Source organism: Myxine glutinosa, chromosome 4 (genome assembly GCF_964187855.1).
Source record: "Myxine glutinosa chromosome 4, kmMyxGlut1.1, whole genome shotgun sequence".
NCBI lineage: Eukaryota > Metazoa > Chordata > Myxini > Myxiniformes > Myxinidae > Myxine > Myxine glutinosa.
The window spans coordinates 67,853,513-67,875,921 of record NC_136264.1 but is presented as its reverse complement, the minus strand read 5'-3'; the positions used below and the strand labels follow the sequence as shown (position 1 = coordinate 67,875,921).

The 22,409-nt window shown below is 41.3% G+C and overlaps 1 protein-coding gene across 4 annotated transcripts in view; it reads right to left on the bottom strand.

Annotated features, from left to right (window-relative positions):
- Positions 1–22,409, bottom strand: part of LOC137424715 (dachshund homolog 1) — an 81,489-nt gene that overhangs the window by 20,642 nt on the left and 38,438 nt on the right. Inside the window, exons 3-6 of one of the 4 annotated variants that reach the window (XR_013623068.1) lie at positions 18,499–18,618; positions 12,693–12,905; positions 12,390–12,513; positions 925–1,044 (exon numbers count right to left, since the gene is read on the bottom strand). Coding sequence is in view for 3 of the 4 variants with exons in the window: in XM_068112455.2 (XP_067968556.2) it covers positions 925–1,044; positions 12,390–12,513; positions 12,693–12,871; positions 18,499–18,618 (543 nt within the window). In the remaining variant the exon portion in view is untranslated. The remainder of the gene's footprint in view (positions 1–924; positions 1,045–12,389; positions 12,514–12,692; positions 12,906–18,498; positions 18,619–22,409) is intronic. The other 3 variants (XM_068112456.2, XM_068112455.2, XM_068112457.2) reach the window with 3 other exon arrangements.

Genomic DNA, 22,409 nt, shown 5'->3' with positions numbered 1-22,409 from the left:
ATAGGTCTGCATTGGCTGCACAAGATAATAAAATTATAACAATAAAATAGTTAGATTTATCCACTGTGAAGGAAGTGCTGACTCCTACAATAAGGGTAGAGCACGAAACGTCAACAACTTGTGATACTCTTTGTATCACAAGAGTATCATCATACTCTTTGTGATACTGGAGATAACTTTAATCTTTTTATTCGTATGCTTTGATACCAATGAGGAGGGCCTGTGTCGTGTCTTATGCCCACGTTGATATCAAAACCCTAAAACCTTGTCGTGCACCCCCCGGATACAACTACCAGTTTTCAACTCATTCATTCTAGCGGTTCAGAAGTTCATGGATCATGGAATACAAGCAAATTTGGCCAGGGTGTTTGCGACAACCCCCCACGTCTTTGCACAGGACACCATAGGATCGTTATCATACACCAATAACCAATACTGGAACAGGTCCTCCAGCTTAATCCATCCCAAACACACCTACTTCAAATTCCGTTTTCTTTCCTGAAAGTCCCTGTCGTGTCCGTCTTGTTTATCCTGCGTACTCCGCCCCAGCCCTCTACCTTCCACAGATCTCCTGATGTCCTGTTATGTACTATTGTTGTGCTTCCCTCTATCTACCCCTCTGGTCTCCCGCTCCCTTTAGTGTATGTTCTATATGTTAGCTCTTATACGAGCCTCGACTAAGTATACAAAAAACAAACAAAAAAACCGAGGCCAGATGCCTCAGAGGCAAGTGTGCATACCTTTAGTTAGGCCATCCTGCCAGCCAGAAATCGATTCCTAAAGAACCTTGGTGTCTACCATCATATTGCCAAGGAAAAGAAAATACAACTTGATTTTAACCTCAAATCAACCAATCTCGAGGCAAAAAACCCCCTTTTATCATCTGCAATTCCCTCATGCCTGACCATCGAAAATGCAGCTCACCCACTGCAGTGGAGACAGGAACTTTTTGTGCATGCAGCCACTGCACAGCATGCTGCGGAGGAGATGAAGATGGCTCTGAAATGTCCACCGGCCCATCGTACTGCCAATTCTGTTCCGGAACTGTGTGGCGAGGTTTGTTGAAAGAACTTCAGCAACGGCTGAATTTTCTATCATTTTATTCTTTGATGTATTCTATGGATATTAGTAATGAGAACGTATTCTTTGATGTACTGATAATGTTGCCCCATTAGTGCGAATTAAATTGTGATTTTAGACACATCTTTGAGCATAATGCATTACACAATAAATGTACTACCCACAGTCTGTAAGCAAGATTTGTAAATTAGCTTGAAAGAATGTGAAGGTTGAAATCAAGTTAACTTTGTTATATATCACAAGGACATTCTTTAATACATGGCTTTCAAAATGACAATTCGTCCCAGAATACTCAATGTGCATGCGCAGAAACCCCTAGCAACAAGGGTCATGGGGCATGGAATACATATCGTGCGTGCCAGATAGGATTGTTTCCTAAAATGGCTCATGAAGCTTCTAATCTAAAAGAAGCCAAAAATATTTGGAAAAGTACCTGAGAGAAAAGGAGTGTGCCTCTGCACAATTAAAGATTTGGAGAACTTTCTGATCAACGAGCCATAAAAGTTGAGATATTGCAGCACATACTGCAAAAACTCCCAAGGATGTGGGCCTGTATCATGCTGTGGATGGGCGTGTTCTACCCGACCTCCGCAATCATCCCAGCCAGTGAGTGGATTTCGAACCTTGTAGTTGTGGAATTACCTTGTGTGAACATGGCAGGCTTGGTGATTTATATAATTACCCTCGCCAGAAGAGAGGGGATTGCATTTGAGTCCGTCTGTCTGTCTGTCCGTCTGTTTGTTTGTCTGTTTGTCCGCACAGAATAAATATGATTTTCTCTGCAACCGAAGGTCCGATTGACAGGAAATTTTCATCATAGGTGCAACTCCACTTGTACAATTTTTAATGATAATGCTGACATCATAGGTCACGTGGTTCAGGCGCCATCTTGGAAAAACCGAAAAACTTTGCACCTCTATATCTCCGAAAACGCTGAATAGAAAAAATTTAGACATGGCTCATTGTAAAGAACTCTCCATGGGGAATAAAATATGTTCATGATGATGTCATAGGTGCCTCCATTATAACGTCATAATTCGACAAGTACAAAACTTCATCCGATTAAGATGAAATTTGTTCAGCGTCATGTAGGCATAAATTTGTGGAGAAAAAAAAAAATGACGTCATCGGTCACGTAGTTTGGCCGCCATCTTGAAAAACCGAATAAAATTGCACCTCTATATCTCCGAAAGCGCTGCATAGAAAAAATTGACACATGGCTCATTGTAAAGAACTCTCCATGTGGAATAACATCTGTTAATGATGATGTCATAAGTGCCTCCATTATGACATCATAATTCGACAAGTACAAAACTTCATCCGATGAAGATGAAATTTCTTGAGCATAATCTAGGAATAAATTAGTGGAGAAAAAAATAATAATGATGACGTCATCGGTCACGTGGTTCGGCCGCCATGTTTTTTATCCCGGCAAGTCCTCGGTCTCTGACCGATTTCTAGTCTGTCTGTTTGTCACTTGCCAGAAAAGATACCGGCAAGTATGTTAATCTGTTCGTTACTTGCCGGAAAAGATTCCGGCAAGTATGTTGATCTGTTCGTTACTTGCCGGAAAAATTTTCCGGCAAGTATGTTGATCTGTTCGTTTGTTTGTCTGTCTGTCTGTCTGTCTGTCTGTTTGTCTGTCTGTCTGTTTGCAGCACTGCGTCTACACCGTTGCACGTATAATCGCCAAACTTTGCACACATATTGGTCTTGCCCTGGAATAGACTGTGCCCAATTGATGACGTCATCGGTGACGTGGTTCGGCCGCCATCTTGGAAAAACCGAAAAACGTTGCACCTCTATATCTCCGAAAGTACTGAACAGAAAAAATTGAGACATGGCTCATTGTAAAGAACTCTCCATGCGGAATAAAATATGTAAATGATGACGTCATCAGTCACGTGGTTCGGTCGCCATCTTGGAAAAACGGCAAAACGTTGCGCCACGATATCTCCAAAAGTGCTGAACAGAAAAAATTGAGACATGGCTCATTGTAAAGAACTCTCCATGGGGAATAAAATATGTTAATGATGACGTCATATGTCACGTGGTCGGCCGCCATCTTGGAAAAACGGCAAAACTTTGCACCACTATATCGCCAAAAGTGCTGAACAGAAAAAATTGAGACATGGCTCATTGTAAAGAACTCCACATGGGGAATAAAATATGTTAATGATGACGTCATCAGTCACGTGGTCGGCCGCCATCTTGGAAAAACGGCAAAACTTTGCACTACGAAATCTCCAAAAGTGCTGAACAGAAAAAATTGAGACATGGCTCATTGTAAAGAACTCTCCATGGGGAATAAAATATGTTAATGATGTCATATGTCACGTGGTCGGCCGCCATCTTGGAAAAACGGCAAAACTTTGCACCACTATATCTCCAAAAGTGCTGAACAGAAAAAATTGAGACATGGCTCATTGTAAAGACCTCTCCATGGGGAATAAAATATGTTAATGATGATGCCATCGGTCACGTGGTTCGGCCGCCATCTTGGAAAAACGGCAAAAAATTTGCACCACTATATCTCCAAAAGTGCAGAATGGAAAAAATTGAGACATGGCTCATTGTAAAGACCTCTCCATGGGGAATAAAATATGTTAATGATGATGTCATCGACTCATCGGTCATGTGGTTCGGCCGCCATCTTGGAAAGATTTGCACCACTATATCTCCAAAAGTGCAGAATAGAAAAAATTGAGACATGGCTCATTGTAAAGAACTCTCCATGGGGAATAAAATATGTTAATGATGATATCATCGGTCATGTGGTTCAGCCGCCATCTTGGAAAAATGGGAAAACTTTGCACCACTATATCTCCAAAAGTGCAGAATAGAAAAAATTGAGACATGGCTCATTGCAAAGAACTCTCCATGGGGAATAAAATATGTTAATGATGATGTCATCGGTCATGTGGTTCAGCCGCCATCTTGGAAAAATGGGAAAAATTTGCACCACTATATCTCCGAAAGTGCTGAACAAAAAAATTGAGACATGGCTCATTGTAAAGAACTCTCCATGGGGAATAAAATATGTTAATGATGATGTCATCGGTCATGTGGTTCGGCCGCCATCTTGGAAAAATGGGAAAAATTTGCACCACTGTATCTCCAAAAGTGCAGAATAGAAAAAATTGAGACATGGCTCATTATAAAGAACTCTCCATGGGGAATAAAATATGTTAATGATGATGTCATCAGTCACGTGGTTCGGCCGCCATCTTGGAAAAACCGCAAAACGTTGCACCTCCATATCTCCGAAAGTGCTGAATAGAAAAAATTGAGACATGGCTCATTGTAAAGAACACTCCATGGGGAATAAAATATGTTAATGATGACGTCATTGGTCACGTGGTTCGGCCGCCATCTTGGAGAAACGGCAAAACTTTGCACCACTATATCTCTGAAAGTGCTGAACAGAAAAAATTGAGACATGGCTCATTGTAAAGAACTCTCCATGGGGAATAAAATATGTTAATGATGATGTCATCGGTCATGTGGTTCGGCCGCCATCTTGGAAAAATGGGAAAATTTTGCACCACTATATCTCCAAAAGTGCAGAATATAAAAAATTGAGACATGGCTCATTGTAAAGAACTCTCCATGGGGAATAAAATATGTTAATGATGATGTCATCAGTCACGTGGTTTGGCCGCCATCTTGGAAAAACGGCAAAAATTTGCACCACTATATCTCCAAAAGTGCTGATCAGAAAAAATTTGAGACATGGCTCATTGCAAAGAACTCTCCATGGGGAATAAAATATGTTAATGATGACGTCATCAGTCACGTGGTTCGGCCGCCATCTTGGAAAAACCGAAAACATTTGCACCTCCATATCTCCGAAAGTGCTGAATAGAAAAAATTGAGACATGGCTCATTGTAAAGAACTCTCCACGGGGAATAAAATATGTTAATGATGATATCATCGGTCACGTGGTTCGGCCGCCATATTTGTTCTAAATGGCCGATAAAAAGTACATTCCGGCAAGTCCTCGGTCTCTGACCGATTTTTCATTTGTCTGTCTGTCTGTCTGTCTGTCTGTTTGCAGCACTACGTCTACACCTTTGCATGTAGAATCGCCAAACCTTGCACACATGATGGTCTTGCCCTGGAATAGACTGTGCCCATTTGATGATGTCATCGGTCACGTGGTTCGGCAGCCATCTTGGAAAAACGGCAAAACTTTGCACCACTATATCTCCGAAAGTGCTGAACAGAAAAAATTGAGACATGGCTCATTGCAAATAACTCTCCATGGGGAACAAAATTTGTTAGTGATGATGTCATCGGTCACGTGGTTCGGCCGCCATCTTTGAAAAATGCGAAAACTTTGCACCACTATATCTCCAAAAGTGCAGAATAGAAAAAAATTGAGACATGGCTCATTGTAAAGAACTCTCCATGGGGAATAAAATATGTTAACGATGACGTCATCGGTCACGTGGTTCGGCCGCCATATTTTTCCTAAATGGCCGATAAAAAAGTACATTCCGGCAAGTCCTCGGTCTCTGACCGATTTTTCATCTGTCTATCTGTTTGTTACTTGCCGGAAAAGGTTCCGGCAAGTATGTTGATCTGTTCGTTTCTCGGTTTGTCTGTCTGTTTTTCTGTCTGTCTGTTTGTCTGTCTGTTTGCAGCACTACATCTACACTGTTGCACGTAGAATCGCCAAACTTTGCACACGTATTTGCATTGCTCTGGAATAGACTGTGCCCAATTGATGACGTCATCGGTCACGTGGTTCGGTCGCCATCTTGGGAAAAACGAAAAACCTTGCACCTCTATATCTCCGAAAGTGCTGAACAGAAAAAATTGAGACTTGGCTCATTGTGAAAAACTCTCCATGTGGAATAAAATATGTTAATGATGATGTCATCGGTCATGTGGTTCAGCCGCCATCTTGGAAAAATGGGAAAACTTTGCACCACTATATCTCCAAAAGTGCAGAATAGAAAAAATTGAGACATGGCTCATTGTAAAGAACTCTCCATGGGGAATAAAATATGTTCATGATGATGTCTCAGTCACGTGGTTCAGCCGCCATCTTGGAAAAACCGCAAAACGTTGCACCTCCATATCTCCGAAAGTGCTGAATAGAAAAAATTGAGACATGGCTCATTGTAAAGAACTCTCCATGGGGAATAAAATATGTTAATGATGATGTCATTGGTCACGTGGTTCCGCCGCCATCTTGGAGAAACGGCAAAAATTTGCACCACTATATCTCCGAAAGTGCTGAACAAAAAAATTGAGACATGGCTCATTGTAAAGAACTCTCCATGGGGAATAAAATATGTTAATGATGATGTCATCGGTCATGTGGTTCGGCCGCCATCTTGGAAAAATGGGAAAAATTTGCACCACTGTATCTCCAAAAGTGCAGAATAGAAAAAATTGAGACATGGCTCATTGTAAAGAACTCTCCATGGGGAATAAAATATGTTAATGATGACGTCATCAGTCACGTGGTTCGGCCGCCATCTTGGAAAAACCGAAAAAATTTGCACCTCCATATCTTCGAAAGTGCTGAATAGAAAAAATTGAGGCATGGCTCATTGTAAAGAACTCTACATGGGGAATAAAATATGTTAATGAGGATGTAATCGGTCACGTGGTTCGGCCGCCATCTTGGAAAAACCGAAAAACTTTGCACCTCCATATCTCCGAAAGTGCTGAATAGAAAAAATTGAGAAATGGCTCATTGTAAAGACCTCTCCATGGGGAATAAAATATGTTAATGATGATGTCATCGGTCATGTGGTTCGGCCGCCATCTTGGAAAAATGGGAAAAATTTGCACCACTGTATCTCCAAAAGTGCAGAATAGAAAAAATTGAGACATGGCTCATTGTAAAGAACTCTCCATGGGGAATAAAATATGTTAATGATGATATCATCGGTCATGTTGTTCAGCCGCCATCTTGGAAAAATGGGAAAACTTTGCACCACTATATCTCCAAAAGTGCAGAATAGAAAAAATTGAGACATGGCTCATTGTAAAGAACTCTCCATGGGGAATAAAATATGTTAATGATGATGTCATCGGTCATGTGGTTCAGCCGCCATCTTGGAAAAATGGGAAAACTTTGCACCACTATATCTCCAAAAGTGCAGAATAGAAAAAATTGAGACATGGCCCATTGTAAAGAACTCTCCATGGGGAATAAAATATGTTAATGATGATGTCATCGGTCATGTGGTTCAGCCGCCATCTTGGAAAAATGGGAAAACTTTGCACCACTATATCTCCAAAAGTGCAGAATAGAAAAAATTGAGACATGGCTCATTGTAAAGAACTCTCCATGGGGAATAAAATATGTTAATGATGATGTCTCAGTCACGTGGTTCGGCCGCCATCTTGGAAAAACCGCAAAACGTTGCACCTCCATATCTCCGAAAGTGCTGAATAGAAAAAATTGAGACATGGCTCATTGTAAAGAACACTCCATGGGGAATAAAATATGTTAATGATGATGTCATTGGTCACGTGGTTCGGCCGCCATCTTGGAGAAACGGCAAAAATTTGCACCACTATATCTCCGAAAGTGCTGAACAAAAAAATTGAGACATGGCTCATTGTAAAGAACTCTCCATGGGGAATAAAATATGTTAATGATGATGTCATCGGTCATGTGGTTCGGCCGCCATCTTGGAAAAATGGGAAAAATTTGCACCACTATATCTCAAAAGTGCAGAATAGAAAAAATTGAGACATGGCTCATTGCAAAGAACTCTCCATGGGGAATAAAATATGTTAATGATGATGTCATCGGTCATGTGGTTCGGCCGCCATCTTGGAAAAATGGGAAAAATTTGCACCACTGTATCTCCAAAAGTGCAGAATAGAAAAAATTGAGACATGGCTCATTGTAAAGAACTCTCCATGGGGAATAAAATATGTTAATGATGATGTCATCAGTCACGTGGTTCGGCCGCCATCTTGGAAAAACCGCTAAACGTTGCACCTCCATATCTCCGAAAGTGCTGAATAGAAAAAATTGAGACATGGCTCATTGTAAAGAACACTCCATGGGGAATAAAATATGTTAATGATGACGTCATTGGTCACGTGGTTCGGCCGCCATCTTGGAGAAACGGAAAAACTTTGCACCACTATATCTCTGAAAGTGCTGAACAGAAAAAATTGAGACATGGCTCATTGTAAAGAACTCTCCATGGGGAATAAAATATGTTAATGATGATGTCATCGGTCATGTGGTTCGGCCGCCATCTTGGAAAAATGGGAAAATTTTGCACCACTATATCTCCAAAAGTGCAGAATATAAAAAATTGAGACATGGCTCATTGTAAAGAACTCTCCATGGGGAATAAAATATGTTAATGATGATGTCATCAGTCACGTGGTTCGGCCGCCATCTTGGGAAAACGGCAAAAATTTGCACCACTATATCTCCAAAAGTGCTGATCAGAAAAAATTTGAGACATGGCTCATTGCAAAGAACTCTCCATGGGGAATAAAATATGTTAATGATGATGTCATCAGTCATGTGGTTCGGAGGCCATCTTGGAAAAATGGGAAAAATTTGCACCACTGTATCTCCAAAAGTGCAGAATAGAAAAAATTGAGACATGGCTCATTGTAAAGAACTCTCCATGGGGAATAAAATATGTTAATGATGATGTCATTGGTCACGTGGTTCGGCCGCCATATTTGTTCTAAATTGCCGATAAAAAGTACATTCCGGCAAGTCCTCGGTCTCTGACCGATTTCTAGTTACTTGCTGGAAAAGATTCCGGAAAAGTTTCCGGCAAGTATGTTGAGCTGTTCGTTTGTCTGTCTGTCTGTCTGTCTGTCTGTTTGTCTGTCTGTCTGTCTGTCTTTTTGCAGCACTACGTCTACACCGTTGCACGTAGAATCGGCAAACTTTGCACACGTATTTGTCTTGCCCTGGAATAGACTGTGCCAAATTGATGACGTCATCAGTCACGTGGTTCGGCCGCCATCTTGGAAAAACCGAAAAAATTTGCACCTCCATATCTTCGAAAGTGCTGAATAGAAAAAATTGAGGCATGGCTCATTGTAAAGAACTCTACATGGGGAATAAAATATGTTAATGAGGATGTAATCGGTCACGTGGTTCGGCCGCCATCTTGGAAAAACCGAAAAACTTTGCACCTCCATATCTCCGAAAGTGCTGAATAGAAAAAATTGAGAAATGGCTCATTGTAAAGACCTCTCCATGGGGAATAAAATATGTTAATGATGATGTCATCGGTCATGTGGTTCGGCCGCCATCTTGGAAAAATGGGAAAAATTTGCACCACTGTATCTCCAAAAGTGCAGAATAGAAAAAATTGAGACATGGCTCATTGTAAAGAACTCTCCATGGGGAATAAAATATGTTAATGATGATATCATCGGTCATGTTGTTCAGCCGCCATCTTGGAAAAATGGGAAAACTTTGCACCACTATATCTCCAAAAGTGCAGAATAGAAAAAATTGAGACATGGCTCATTGTAAAGAACTCTCCATGGGGAATAAAATATGTTAATGATGATGTCATCGGTCATGTGGTTCAGCCGCCATCTTGGAAAAATGGGAAAACTTTGCACCACTATATCTCCAAAAGTGCAGAATAGAAAAAATTGAGACATGGCTCATTGTAAAGAACTCTCCATGGGGAATAAAATATGTTAATGATGATGTCTCAGTCACGTGGTTCGGCCGCCATCTTGGAAAAACCGCAAAACGTTGCACCTCCATATCTCCGAAAGTGCTGAATAGAAAAAATTGAGACATGGCTCATTGTAAAGAACACTCCATGGGGAATAAAATATGTTAATGATGATGTCATTGGTCACGTGGTTCGGCCGCCATCTTGGAGAAACGGCAAAAATTTGCACCACTATATCTCCGAAAGTGCTGAACAAAAAAATTGAGACATGGCTCATTGTAAAGAACTCTCCATGGGGAATAAAATATGTTAATGATGATGTCATCGGTCATGTGGTTCGGCCGCCATCTTGGAAAAATGGGAAAAATTTGCACCACTATATCTCAAAAGTGCAGAATAGAAAAAATTGAGACATGGCTCATTGCAAAGAACTCTCCATGGGGAATAAAATATGTTAATGATGATGTCATCGGTCATGTGGTTCGGCCGCCATCTTGGAAAAATGGGAAAAATTTGCACCACTGTATCTCCAAAAGTGCAGAATAGAAAAAATTGAGACATGGCTCATTGTAAAGAACTCTCCATGGGGAATAAAATATGTTAATGATGATGTCATCAGTCACGTGGTTCGGCCGCCATCTTGGAAAAACCGCTAAACGTTGCACCTCCATATCTCCGAAAGTGCTGAATAGAAAAAATTGAGACATGGCTCATTGTAAAGAACACTCCATGGGGAATAAAATATGTTAATGATGACGTCATTGGTCACGTGGTTCGGCCGCCATCTTGGAGAAACGGAAAAACTTTGCACCACTATATCTCTGAAAGTGCTGAACAGAAAAAATTGAGACATGGCTCATTGTAAAGAACTCTCCATGGGGAATAAAATATGTTAATGATGATGTCATCGGTCATGTGGTTCGGCCGCCATCTTGGAAAAATGGGAAAATTTTGCACCACTATATCTCCAAAAGTGCAGAATATAAAAAATTGAGACATGGCTCATTGTAAAGAACTCTCCATGGGGAATAAAATATGTTAATGATGATGTCATCAGTCACGTGGTTCGGCCGCCATCTTGGAAAAACGGCAAAAATTTGCACCACTATATCTCCAAAAGTGCTGATCAGAAAAAATTTGAGACATGGCTCATTGCAAAGAACTCTCCATGGGGAATAAAATATGTTAATGATGATGTCATTGGTCACGTGGTTCGGCCGCCATATTTGTTCTAAATTGCCGATAAAAAGTACATTCCGGCAAGTCCTCGGTCTCTGACCGATTTCTAGTTACTTGCTGGAAAAGATTCCGGAAAAGTTTCCGGCAAGTATGTTGAGCTGTTCGTTTGTCTGTCTGTCTGTCTGTCTGTCTGTTTGTCTGTCTGTCTGTCTGTCTTTTTGCAGCACTACGTCTACACCGTTGCACGTAGAATCGGCAAACTTTGCACACGTATTTGTCTTGCCCTGGAATAGACTGTGCCAAATTGATGACGTCATCAGTCACGTGGTTCGGCCGCCATCTTGGAAAAACCGAAAAAATTTGCACCTCCATATCTTCGAAAGTGCTGAATAGAAAAAATTGAGGCATGGCTCATTGTAAATAACTCTACATGGGGAATAAAATATGTTAATGAGGATGTAATCGGTCACGTGGTTCGGCCGCCATCTTGGAAAAACCGAAAAACTTTGCACCTCCATATCTCCGAAAGTGCTGAATAGAAAAAATTGAGAAATGGCTCATTGTAAAGACCTCTCCATGGGGAATAAAATATGTTAATGATGACGTTATAGGTCACGTAGTTCGGCCGCCATCTTGGAAAAACCGAAAAACTTAGCACCTCTATATCTCCAAAAGTGCTGAATAGAAAAAATTGAGACATGGCTCATTGTAAAGAACTCTCCATGGGGAATAAAATATGTTAATGATGACGTCATCGGTCACATGTTTCGGCCGCCATATTTGTCCTAAATGGCCAATAAAAAAGTAAATTCCGGCAAGTCCTCGGTCTCTGACCGATTTTTCATTTGTTTGTTTGTTTGTTTGTGAACAAAATATCTGAAAAGGTTGTGGACGGATTCGGACGAAATTTTGCAAAGATGTAGCGTATATCATAAGGACGAAATGATTCGATTTTGGTGAAGATCCGGATTCGAATCCGGCTACTAGAATTTTTAAAGTGATTCTTCACCATTGGGAGATGAGGGCCAAAAATGATATATAGCACGATTTCTCAAAAAGTTGTGGATGGATTTGTACGAAACTTGATGGACCGGTTGGGTGTCTGACAAGGACAAACAGATTCGATGTTAGTGGACATCTGAATATGGATTCGGATATGAAAGTTATTTAAATATTTTCAGTGATTCTTCACCATTGGGAGATCGGGCAAAAAACGATACATATCAGGATATCTCAAAAAGTTATGGATGGCTTTGGACGAAACTTGGTGGACAGGTTGTGTGTGTGACAAGGAAGAATCTATTCGATTTTGGTGAAGATCTGAATATGGATTCGGATATGAGAATTATTTAATTATTTAAGTGATTCTTCACCATTGAGTGATATGGCCAACCAGGCGGAGGTATGCTCTCTACTGAGTGCCGTTCTAGTTAACAGATGTGTTGCTAGGTGTGAGGAACCTGTGTTCGAGGCATGCACCATACCTGTACATCCACGAGCCGGACTGCCAGGATAGGTGCCACTGCTCTGTCCACCAGGAGGTGCCTGACACCTCTCTCTTTCCCAAGCACGTTCCACAGATGGGCAAGGACTGGAACAACCTCGACCCTGCAACAGCACAAGGTCAGTTAATTCCATAATATTACCACAAAACTACTGTATACTATAATCAATCAGATACATGGCAATTCATAAAATCTGGAACACAGCCTTAGACTTATGTGAGCCCTCAATTAAGGTATAGGTGGTCATACCTCTACAAAACTACTGCCTTATTTGCTTCTTACCCTGATAACCGAAGGTTGTGTTGTCCAAGAAGATTGCTCTGTAATAGTGTCCTGGCCATGCTCTGGGACCACGATGTTTGACACGGTCGTTTGGCCTGCAGAGTTTGAAATTACGCCAATGGGGAGAAATGGGTGAGGCACCACCACAAATGGAACAGAGTTTTTGAGATCCTCCAGTCCTAGTGTATTGAGAGGGTGTATGGCAAGATGTAACTTGGCAGGTGGGGAAGGGTTGGGTAGGGAAGAAGAAGTTTAAAGAAAAAAACATTCTATATTGTAGCTAACATTGACATATATATATATATATATTTACAAGGTGATCCAGAAACCCAGGGCACATTTTTAAGAACGATACCTGCAACAAACAACTAAGTTGATTATTGTTCTTTGGTGCAAAACAAAACATGATTACTCGTTAAACAGTCCCACAAGTCTAATATACATGAAACTGATCAGTTCAAATGTTCAAACTGCTTTCCTCCATTGTCTATGCACAGCTGTAGCCGGGACGAAACACTCTGACACACAGTTCTGCATGTTTCAGTCGTTAAGGCAGCAGTCTCATTAGGATGAATTGTTTCAAGTCTCTAAGGGTCGTAGGATTCCTCACATACACTTTGTGTTTGAGGAAACCCCAAAGGAAGAAATCACAGGGTGTTAAATCACAAGACCGCAGTGGCCATTCAACCGGACCACAATGGCCAATCCATTTGTCTGTAAAGTTCAAATCAAGGGCCTGGCATACACTGGCAGCATAATGAGCAGGCGCACCATCATGCATGGACCACATTTGGCCACCATTGAGTGGAAATACATGCTGCTCCAACATTAGAAGGTAATTTGCAGCATTCACATTTTCTTCGAAAAATATTGGTCCAACAATGCCTCCAGAAGAAATGCCTGCCCAGACGGACACACTAGCTTGATCCTGGACGTTGTGCTCAACTTTTTTCAACCACTTTTTTGAGGTGACTTTTGACTTCTTTCCTGGAAGTTTTATACCTATCCTGCCTCCCCCCAGGCCCTCTCCCTCCAAAAACATCTCCCGATGTCCCTGCTCTCAAATGTTGTGTTTGTGTGCTTCCTCCCCTTCTCTCCCCATCTTGTCGACCGCTCCCCTTTTTATATACTTTGTTTGCTTGTTTGTTTGATTTGTTTGTTTGATAAATGTTAGCTCTTTCACGAGCCTCGACTCTGTATACAAAAAACAAACAAAAAAACAAAAAAAAACAAACAAAAAAACAGTAAATTATGGGTTGCCCACTGCCCATATCATGCTGTTATGATGATTCGCAGAATCAGATTGTGATGCATGCAACATCTGGACCTCACCGTCGACAACATATAACAAGCGGATATGGATGTACACATCACTTCCAGGTTGGCTGGCCCGGGAAGCGTCGTTGTGCTTGCTGCTCGCACAATAAAAGCCACTCTGAATTGAGCTGAATTGGTGTTATTTTGGTGAAACAACACACAGATAAAGTAAACTTGGATTCATCTGACCACAAGATCCTGTTCTGCAAATCAATGTCCATATCCATTAAACCAAGCAATGTCTCACATGCCTCAACACGCCTGTCAAAATCATCCTCAGATAGTTGGTGAATTTATCTGGGTATGTATGGTTTCGCATCAAGGTATTTTAGTATTCTTTGAATCGATCATCGGCTTATGTTGGTGACGTTTGATAAACGACGAGTTGATAATGGTGTGTTACTGTCGAGTTGTTGTTGTTGAATGACCGCTCTGCTTTCCTCAGTTCAAACAGTACGAGGCCTACCTGGTGACTGTTTTGGAAGAATGCTGCCGGTTTCATCAAACTGCTTGTTTATTCTGCCGATGGTTCTTCTGTCAATTGCATCGGCGCCACATTCTTTGACAAGTTGTCTGTGAACTTCAGCCGAATTTCCAGATACAGAATACAAGCGTACAGCGTGAATTTGCTGTCTCACGATATCCTCCATCATATTAGGACGTCTAATTCATAATGAACTGAACTAATGCAAAGACAAACGCGTGCAGCACAGTGAGCGAAGCTCACCCCGATCCATATCACGTGATGCCCCTCACCCTGTTGGGCATCACGTGATGCTTCTGCATGTTGAAGCGGTCACATCCATTTACGAGTAATCGCGTTTTGCTTTGCACCAAAGAACAATAATAAACTTAGTTGTTTTGTTTAATGCAGGTATCGTTCTTCAAAATGTGCCCAGGGTTTCTGGACCACCCTGTATGTATGTATATATATATATATATATATATATATATATATATATATATATATATATATATATATATATATATATAATTATTTTTAATTTTTTTCCAAGTGTTTTGTGTTTGTGTTTGTTTCGACCAATTCCAAATGATTTTGCACAAGTGCTTGGGGTACCCAGGTTCAAGTCAAGGGCACCAAAATATCCTCCCCCCAAAATATTTCCCCCATCAAGCCTGCACTAGTGTTGCCAACCGATGTAATCTATGCTTTTTAAATTGTGAGTGTCAAGCAATGAAGCAGCACATACCATTTTAAAAGTATTTGGTATGACTCGGCCAGGGTTCGAGCCATCGACCTCCTAGACCCAGAACCTTTACACACCTCGACTCAGAACTATCAGAACCATTACACACCTAGACTCAGAACCATTACACACCTAGACTCAGAACCATTACACTCCACCGATATTAAAACTATTACTTTTTGAACTCCAATGGAAATTATTCAATTTGAGTGAATTTGGTGTGTGTTTATTTTTATCACCCGCCTTAAAAAATACTTGTTACTTGAAATACACAGTGTGTGTGTGTGTATGTGTATGTGTATGTGTGTGTGTGTGTGTGTGTGTGTGTGTGTGTGTGTGTGTGTGTGTGTGTGTGTGTGTGTGTCTGTCTGTCCCCCTCATAAGGGTAGGTTTTAAATGCTTTGAGTTGTGCTTTAGGAGGGATTTGAGTAGGGGGTTGTATGGGCAATCTTTGAACACGACTGTGTGTCCACCGGTTAAAAGACCTAAAAGACTCTGAGGACTCAAAAGACCCCAAGGACCCAGAAGACCCCAAACACCCAAAATACCCTTTACACTGTTAAAGACACAAAATATCATGAAGACCCAGAAGACTCCAAGGATCCAGAAGACCACAAGGAGCCAGAAGACTCCAAGGACTCTGAAGACACGAAATACCCCAAAGACCCAAAAGCCCCCAAAGACCCAAAAGACTGAAAAGACCCTGAAGACCCAAAAGACTGAAAAGACCCTGAAGACCCAATCGACCCCAAAGACCCAAAAGACCCTGAAGACCCCAAGGATCCAATAGACCCAAACAACCCCAAGTACCCAAATTACAGAGGATCCAAAAGACCCCAAGGACTCAGAAGACCCCCCAAGGACTCTGAAGATCCAAAATACCCCAAAGACCCAAAAGACTGAAAAGATCCAATGGACCCCAAACACCCAAAATACCCCAAAGACCCAAAATACTCCCAAAGACCCAAAAGATTGAAAAGACCCAATGGACCCTAAAGACCCTGAGACCCAAAATACCCTGGAGACTGTTAAAGACACAAAAGACCATGAAGACCCAGAAGTCCCCAAGGACCCAGAAGACCCCAAGGATCCAGAAGACCTCAAGGACTAAGAAGACCCAAAATACCCTGAAGACCCAAAATACCCCTAAGACCCAGAAGACCCCAAGGACTCTCAAGACCCAAAAGACAGAAAAGTCCTTGAAGACCCAATATACCCCAAATTCCCAAAAGACCCCAAATACCCCCAAAGACCCAAATGACCATGAAGACTTTTAAAGACCCCAAAGACCCAAATGACCCTGAAGACTGTTAAAGATCCCGAATACCCAAAAGACACCAAAGACTTAAATACCCAAAAGACCCCAAAAAAAACAAAAGACACTGAAGACCCCAAATTCCCCAAAGACCCATAAAGACCCCAAAGCCCCAAAAGACCCCAAGACCCTTAAATACCAAAAAGACCCCAACTACCAAAAATACACCAAATACCCTTGAAGACCCAACCAACCACAAAGACCCAAAAGACCATGAAGACCCAAAAGACCCCTAAATATACATAAGACCAAAATACCCCAAAGATCCAAAATACCCAAAAGACCCCAAAGACCCTTAAATATCCAGAAGACCCAAAATACCCAAAATACCCCAAAGACTGCCCCTAAGACCCCTAAATACCCAAAAGACAACCAAAACCCAAAAGGCCATGAATACCCAAAATGCCCCAAAGACCCATAAAGACACCGAAGACCCAAAACACTGAAAATACCCCAAGACCCTTAAGACCCAAAAAGACCCTGAAGACCCAAAACACTGAAAAGACCCCAAGACCCTTAAATACCCAAAATAACCCAAAGACCCTGAAGATCCAAAGACTCCCAAAGACCCTTAAATATCCAGAAGACCCAAAATACCTGAAGCCTAAAAATACCCCAAAGACCCAAAAGACCCAGAAGACCCTTAAATACCTCAATAACCCAAAATATGCCAAAGACCCTTAAATACCCAGAAGACTGAGAAGACCCTGAAGACCTAAAAGACTCAAAAACCCAAAAGACCCAGAAGACCCAAAATACCACAAAGACTCAAAATACATCAAAGACCCAAAGTACCAAAAAGACCACGAAGACCCCAGAGACCCAAAATATCCCAAAGACCATTAAAGACCCAAAACACCCCAAAGACCCCAAAAAATTGAAAATACCCAGAAGACCAAAACGTTCCTGAAAACCCCAAAATAACCCAAAGACACTTAACGACCCCACAGAACCAAACAATCCAAAATACCAAAAATACCCCAAAGACACTTAAAGACCCAGAGGACCCAGTGGAACCCAAACACCCAAATTACCCCAAAGACCTAAATGACTGAAAAGACCTGAGGACCCCAAAGATGCAGAAGACTAAAAAGACTCAATGACCTAAAAGACCCCAAAGACACAAATGAACCAGAAGATCCCTAGGAAGCAAAAGAGCTTGAGCACACAAAAGACCTAAATGAACCAGAGGACCCAAAATACCCTTAGGATTCTGAAGACCCAAAAGAAGAGTAATTATGTCTATTACATTGGAATTGTAGACGGTGGCTTGCAAACCGAGCCTCAAGGTCGGTGTACGGAAGCGGTTTTATTTTTAATTACAATAAGTACACGGCGTAGGGAGGTAAAATTCTCTGAACGTGACGTGCAAAGTGCGCGCAAGGTAAACCGAATGTCCATTTAAGTTTGCAAGATATCTAATAAATAAAGAAGATACAAGCACACCTGACACTAGGCCCAGGCTTCAGACTTTGGCATGCTCACGTGGCTGCACTGTCAAATAAACGGTTCCAAGTCATTTTTGACGGATTTTATACTAGTATGATTATAAACTCCCAAAAGTTCCTTTCTAAAATTATTTATTTTGTTGCATCAAGGCTCAGAATTAAATGCAAGTTATTGTTCTGCATGTTTTTGTTTGCTTTTCCTTCAATGTTCTGTTTGTCAATTGAGACTCAGAAACATTTCCTCGATATTTGTTCATATTTTTACAATTTGGTTCTAAATTTAGTAATTTTCGTTTTCGAGAAATGTTTTGGGGAATCTGTTATGACCTTTAATATTAATTGGAAATATATCAACATTTTGACCAACTTTATGTTATATTTTAACTATAAATCAACAAACTATATGTACTATACAGTATGATGAGCAATGTGATCCCCAAATACAGGAAACGTGTTTGTGGTGGTAGTCTGTTTTCCAAATCTTATGTTGGTCTCACAAGCACTGTGCCTTGACCGACCTGAACGCAGGTACTGAGCTCGCAGGTGTGCAACGCAAACGGGAGTCATGTTGGAAGACTGCAGCTGAGCGTTGCATGGGTCGGAGGTCAACCTTCCTTGAATGGACACGTCTGCACCAACTGTAAGGTACAATGAACAACAATGGCCCTCTCGGATTTTGTTGGACATTCGTGAAGTGGTCACATGTGTGATATAATACAACCAGTTGGGTCACCTAATCAAGATTTGGTTATCTATACTTTAGTAAAACATCAAAAAGATTGTTGTTTAAAGCTGAAGCCAAAAAAATTAGCATGGGAGTGCAATACGGCAATGATGGTCCAAACGGTCTCTTCATTTCCTTGTTTAAGGTTGTACGGGATCGTGCGACCACTTGCTACACTCAATGTAGGCCATGGAGACTGTGGACCCTCTGTATATTCATTTTCATTCTGCATATGGAATGATTATTTTAATCATTTAATGCAATTGTTTCCAGAACATTGATCTTCGAACTGGAAGTGCGAAGGCACAAGCCAAGCTCCGCCCACTCCCCACAGATGGGGGACACGTGACGTACCATGATTGATAGCCAAAGTGCCGTTATTTCATGTTTTTACATCAGCTTGATTAAGAATTAAAAGATTTTATTGTGACGTTGGAAAATATCCTTGGAAAATAATGCAGAACAGCAACTTTTAGGGGAATTGGCCCATGAGTTTGGAAATGTTTAGGTTGGGAGTGCTAGGAATATGATTATTGAAGTTCTCTGACCTGGACAAACGATGAGAAAGAACTCTCAACTACTTAAAACAATGGTGATGCCTCTTGACTGCGATGTGTATCATTAACATAATAAATATATATATATATATATATATCAGTCACTATGCGACCTTCATATCATCAGTGGGGAATCGCCAGCAAGGTGTCCCATACAGCTGCTGCTGCACCTTGCTGGGAGCGATAAGCACCGCCTGCCACACGGTAACGTTATCTCTGGTATCCACTCATCATATGGAGTCGACCTGGTTGCGGTTGGGAGTTACTAATAATGGTATCTGTAATCTGGTTCTCCAACCTAATGAGCGAACATCATGACATCATCGCCATGCATGTCCGCATTGCCTGCAAAGCTCCAGAGGAACCGTCTAGCAGTGCGTCATTATGGATAATAAATTCAGATACCACTGATGATATGGTCGCATAGTGACTGATATAAAAACCGAAAGGTTCACAGAGTTACAAGTGTATGGAAGTCTCACTGCGTTGCCCTGATGAAGCCCCAACAAGGGCGAAACCAGGTCGGTAACTGTGAGTTTTGCATGCACTTGTGACAGTATCTGAATTTATTATCCATAATGACGCACTGCTAGATGGTTCCTCTGGAGCTTTGCAGGCAATGCGGACATGCATGGCGATGACGTCATGATGTTCGCTCATTAGGTTGGAGAACCAGATTACAGATACCATTATATATTTAGTTTTATTTTTTGCAGGCAAAACACTTGAGTGACCATGTGGAACTGGTCGGGTGAAGAACGCGCTTTCGTGAGCAAGGCTTTTGCTGCACAACGTCAATTCAAACTCCATTTCAATGTTCAACGTCATGGAAATGTGGTCTGTTCATGCTATCAAGTTATGGGTTCAGAAGTTTGAGAGGACCGGTTCAACTTTAAAAGAGAAACCACCAGGAGCACCCAAATCAATAAGAACGGCACAAAACATTGAGCGTGTAAGGGAGTCAGTTTTGAGAAGTCCGTAACGCTCCAGCCGAAAGCATGCATCAGCCTTAAAAAATTCTTACACGTCACCACGCCACATATTGCATAAGGATTTAAACTTTTATCCCTATACAATTCAAACTGTCCAGGAATTAAGCCAAGATTATGAGATTGCCCATAATAATTTTTGTGAGGTAATGCTTGGTCATGTTGCAGAATGTCATGAATAATTGGCGTCCAAGATTGGAGGACTGTGTCAGACGAAATGGTACGCATCTCCTCGATGTTCTTTTCCACAAATAAATGGCATGTTATGTACTTCACTTTCTTGTTCGAATTTGTTTTAAAATACAACTTTTTATTACATTTACATGAGTGTTAAAAATGACCATATTTCTGGCTCACCCTGTATATATACACATATATATATATATATATATATATATATATATATATATATATATATATACATATATATATATGTCGGGGGCCATGGGGGGCCATGGGGGGCACACCACGTGACACAGGGCACCTGAGAAATATATATTTAATTGTGTCTTTCTTTTGCTTGCTTCAAAAAAAACTAGATTCAATGCAAAACATGTTGTTTCACGGCTCGGTCAAATCCAACCTTGCAGACGTTTTTTCAGCATCTTCTAAAGGGAGAAAGTTATGGGAATAGTTGTAAGTTAACCTCGAACAGGGGATGATGTAAGATGTATCCTTTGATTTGTTCCTTTGATTTGTATGTGTTTTACTGCCAAATGTAAACCCCATTGAACTTTATTATGGGAGCGCATCCTTGGGCCTTGGAAAGCCCAACTCGTTTGGAATTAGAGCCTGAGAAATATCTTCCTTTTGTGTCTTCAAAGGCCCTCTCTTGTCTGAGGTCATAATTAGCGCAGCGTTTTTTCTGTTATTTCATGTATATAACAAATTGTATTTTGCTGAGTTTTTAGGGCGGCTTGGACTTGCAGGTCTTGTGTGACAGGGCCTTGCGATTTCAAGGCGTGCTCCACAATATTGTGTTTGCTCGATTTTTGTATTAAACCACATTTTGCTGCTTCAAGGTGCCTCTTCTTGAGTTCCAAAGGGGGGGCCAAACTGTCATCTGGTGTCAGAAGTGGGATTTGAACCAAGAAAGGGCAGTGCTGGTAATGTTAAAAGTGCGATTCCAAGGATGGCTAATTGAGAGCTTTGAAGTGATTTACATCGGAATGCATCTCTTGGAGGACTCCCGCTGTTCAAGGGAGGAAAGGTGTGAAATAGTGACGTCATCCTCGCTGGAAATGTGGTGGGGAATGGGATGGTCAGGATTGACGAGAGAGTCACAGTGGGTGAGAAAATTGACCAACATGAGAATGTTTTATTTCAATAAATAGATCAGGTTATTTTCTTTTTTATTATTTGTTTATTGGGCAGCTATTGGGCCAGAGGCTAAAACAGGTGTCTGCAACAGGTGCATGGGAAGCTAAGAGAGGTATTAGAGGACATTGGATTGACTTTAAATTGAAATGAGAATTGAACAGGTGGATTAGGAAAATGGGTTTGTTAAAATAATCGTGGCATCTGTGGGATGCAACAATTTTGTGCCAGAATAGTGTATGGGGAACCGTCATCTGGGAAGCGTCGTTAAATGGCAGTAGGTTTAGACAGGTATTGAAAGGGTTCGTGCAATGTCATTTTGGGGCACCACTCGACACAAGAGGTGCAAAGCTGAAGTGAATTCTGCCAATATGGTGCAATAGGGTGACAATTGATTTTTATTGGAAAACTATTTGTTTGCAGTCTTGGTTCGTACGTAAGCTGGCAAAGTGATTATGCTAGTCTGAGGGAGTTTGTGTCCTTTGGATGGGAGCTGGAGCCTTGTAGGGTTGGGGCTTGTGGCTCGCCATTGTCTGTCTGCCAGTTATAGGAAAGTCGGATCAGATGAATTATTTGTCAATGACAAGTGAATCTGCAGGATTTGCTGAGAAAAGGGAGAAGGTTGGAAAAAGTGAATGGTAAAGGCAGGAAATAAAAGAAAGTGGTTGGTTATGGACTGTTGTTTTTGTGATAAGAAGGTGATACAAGGGTTGGCTTGCCCTGGGGGGACGAATTAATGTAAAGTTGTGAATTTCGTTTAATAACGTTGCGTTAGATTGCAACAGGCAGGTTGCCCCAATCGAAGAGGTGATTGGGTGCTGGCGCAGATTGGATCACAGCTC